The 2517-nt window shown below is 42.9% G+C and overlaps 2 protein-coding genes across 2 annotated transcripts; both read left to right on the top strand.

The window, feature by feature from the left end:
• The first annotated feature begins 214 nt into the window (after positions 1 to 214).
• LOC144546097 (protein JINGUBANG-like) lies at positions 215 to 1024 on the top strand. The gene has a single exon (XM_078294628.1). It carries the CDS (start codon positions 215 to 217, stop codon positions 1022 to 1024), a length of 810 nt encoding a protein of 269 aa, XP_078150754.1.
• A 641-nt stretch (positions 1025 to 1665) lies between these two features.
• On the top strand, positions 1666 to 2310 carry LOC144546098 (uncharacterized). The gene has a single exon (XM_078294629.1). The coding sequence runs from the start codon at positions 1666 to 1668 to the stop codon at positions 2308 to 2310; it is 645 nt and encodes a 214-aa protein (XP_078150755.1).
• The last annotated feature ends 207 nt before the right edge of the window (positions 2311 to 2517 follow it).

The following is a 2517-nucleotide window of genomic DNA, read 5'->3' on the forward strand; positions in this document are numbered from 1 at the left end:
AAAAAAGGATTCCATTGACATCATTGTGTAAATACTAAATAATGAGATTTAATTCACTTATTAATTACTAATATAAAACAGATAGAATAGGCAGTATTGTTTCAGTTTAACAACATTTTTATATGGGGTCTACCTTAAGGCCCGAACAATTCCAAATGAATCCAAGAACATCTTGCTCTCTATATATGTTGCACTGCACCAAGCCTTACCTCAAATGGATCATCCACACCGCAAGAACTTCCACACATTTCTACAGGAAAACGAAGTTCCTCTATATAATTTCCCCTCGAGTCTTGCGGGAGCATCAATGCTGAAGCAGGCTCAAATGAGTCCGTCAGATCATTCATTGGCGACCTCCCTTCCATCCACACCCGGGTGCACCTCTCCATGGATTGTCTCGCCTCTCCACCCTGCCACTGAAAATTTGTCTTTCAACAAAGTCAAACACTCGCCATGTCACTCATCTAAACCCTCCATATACTACCACTGCCTCACAACCCTGCACCGGCTTGGTGGTAATGTTCATTCCATATGCATTTCAAATGGGATAGTTTTCACGGCCAGTGATGGTGGCAGGGTACGTGCTTGGAGCTTGCGTGACTGTATTGACAGGGGTTACATTCATGTTGGTAGCCGCAGAGACAAAGTTACCGCACTGTTGGGCCATGGTGGAATTGTGGTCACGGCCCATATAGAACGCCGGGTTCGGATCTGGTCCGTGACCACCGACCCGGACCTCGAACCTGACCCTGACTTGGCCAGGGTCAAATCCAGGAAGATAGCAACATTACCACCAAAAAGCCCCTTCGCTTCGTTCTTGCCGGCTCTTTTTGGGAAAAGCACCAAGAAAGCACAGCACCATAAAGATTTCATATTGTGTATGGCATTCTATAATGCTGAGGGTTTGTTGTACACTGGGTCAAGAGACAGTACGGTTAAGGCATGGAAACTATCAGAGCAGCGGTCGACCGACTCATTTGTTGCCCATGAGGGACAGGTCAATGCTGTCACACTTGATTACTAAATTTTGACTTCAATTCTTAATTATATTTTACATATGTATCTAATATTACTACTTAAAGTGCATCTTAACTAGCTAGTATAGGCATCTCAGTATAGGTAATATAGGGATCATAGATTCTGAGATTCTGTACCCCCCTCCCCCACCACCACCACAATAGCATTTTCTGGAGTAATTTTAAAAGCAACGTGACTGTTAATACAATGTGTGTGAGAGAATAAAGAGACAGCATGCACTCTTCTCCTTGGCAAATGACAGTGGAAACAGGGAAATATGCTTCTGACATATAAACAATGTCCGTAGGTATTATTAACATATAGAAAGACTTCGGGTAAAGGACAGTGGGGCTGCTAGAATTTATTGTTCCACTTTCTTTGTTAACAAACATTTTTCGCATTTATTGAACAGTTAAAAATTTGAACAATTTCAATATATGATAGACGGAAGATCAATGTAAACCAATCAATGCATATTAATGTAAACCTACTTCATAACCAGTGTTTCCAACTTTCCATATATCAATGAAAACCTAGTTCAAAAATGTTTGAATATAGAAATTGTTAGCAGATACAATGCCACAATTTATGACACCATAATATCATTGATATGTTTACATTAATTAACAATTAACGCAGATTAATGCCATGCTGGTAGACCAAGACAATGGTTGCCTCTTCACGGCATCATCAAACGGATGCGTGAAGATATGGCGACGGGTGTATGGTGATGGCCTCCACACCTTGATAATATCTCTAAGATATCAACCTTCACCTGTGACCTGTCTTGCATTGTGCCGGTCGAGCATTTATTCCTGCTTCCTGTACCATGGCAGCTCAGATGGCTATGTCAACATATGGGAAAAGGAGGCTGTTTCGGGCCGATTCAACCATGTTGGTGTCCTCCAAGGGCACCGTTTTGCTGTATTGTGCTTAGCAGCAGCCACAGATAGAGTCGTGCTAAGCGGCTCAGAGGATGCCACAATTAGGGTTTGGAAAAGAGAGATAGGCAGTGCTTTTCACACATGTTTAGCAGTGATGGAGGGGCATCGCGGTCCGGTAAGGAGCATTATAGCTACCGTGGAGGATAAAGTTGGAGGCGTCGGGTTGTTGGTTTATAGCGCAAGTTTGGACAATATGGTGAAGGTGTGGCGTGTCAAAGTCACAGAGAAAGAAGGGGAGGGAGAAAACGAAGATGAGGAGGATGGTGACGGGGAGAAAGAGGCCGAGTTCAAGATGGATCCCGTGTTGTCGCCGTCATGGGTGAAGCGACAGAAGAGCCGAAGGTCCTAAAATTCTAAAAATTCAGACAAAGGTGCGATCTCAGTGTTGCATTAGATTCATCAAGCACAGACGTAGCAATATATAAGCTAGTGTGACCAAATGTACATCATGCTAATCTTTGGTTTATTTGGCATGCTTCATTGCAGGATACAATTGCATGGATGTTGATGCCAAGCCATTTCCTGTGTAGAGGTTAATGATGAGGAAGCTCGTTAG

This window comes from Carex rostrata, chromosome 29 (assembly GCF_964058835.1).
Source record: "Carex rostrata chromosome 29, lpCarRost1.2, whole genome shotgun sequence".
NCBI lineage: Eukaryota > Viridiplantae > Streptophyta > Magnoliopsida > Poales > Cyperaceae > Carex > Carex rostrata.

What these genes read in the sequence shown, in the direction of transcription:
- LOC144546097 (XM_078294628.1), top strand. Translation starts at nt 215, where the DNA reads ATGGATCATCCACACCGCAAGAACTTCCACACATTTCTACAGGAAAAC.
- LOC144546098 (XM_078294629.1), top strand. Translation starts at nt 1,666, where the DNA reads ATGCTGGTAGACCAAGACAATGGTTGCCTCTTCACGGCATCATCAAAC.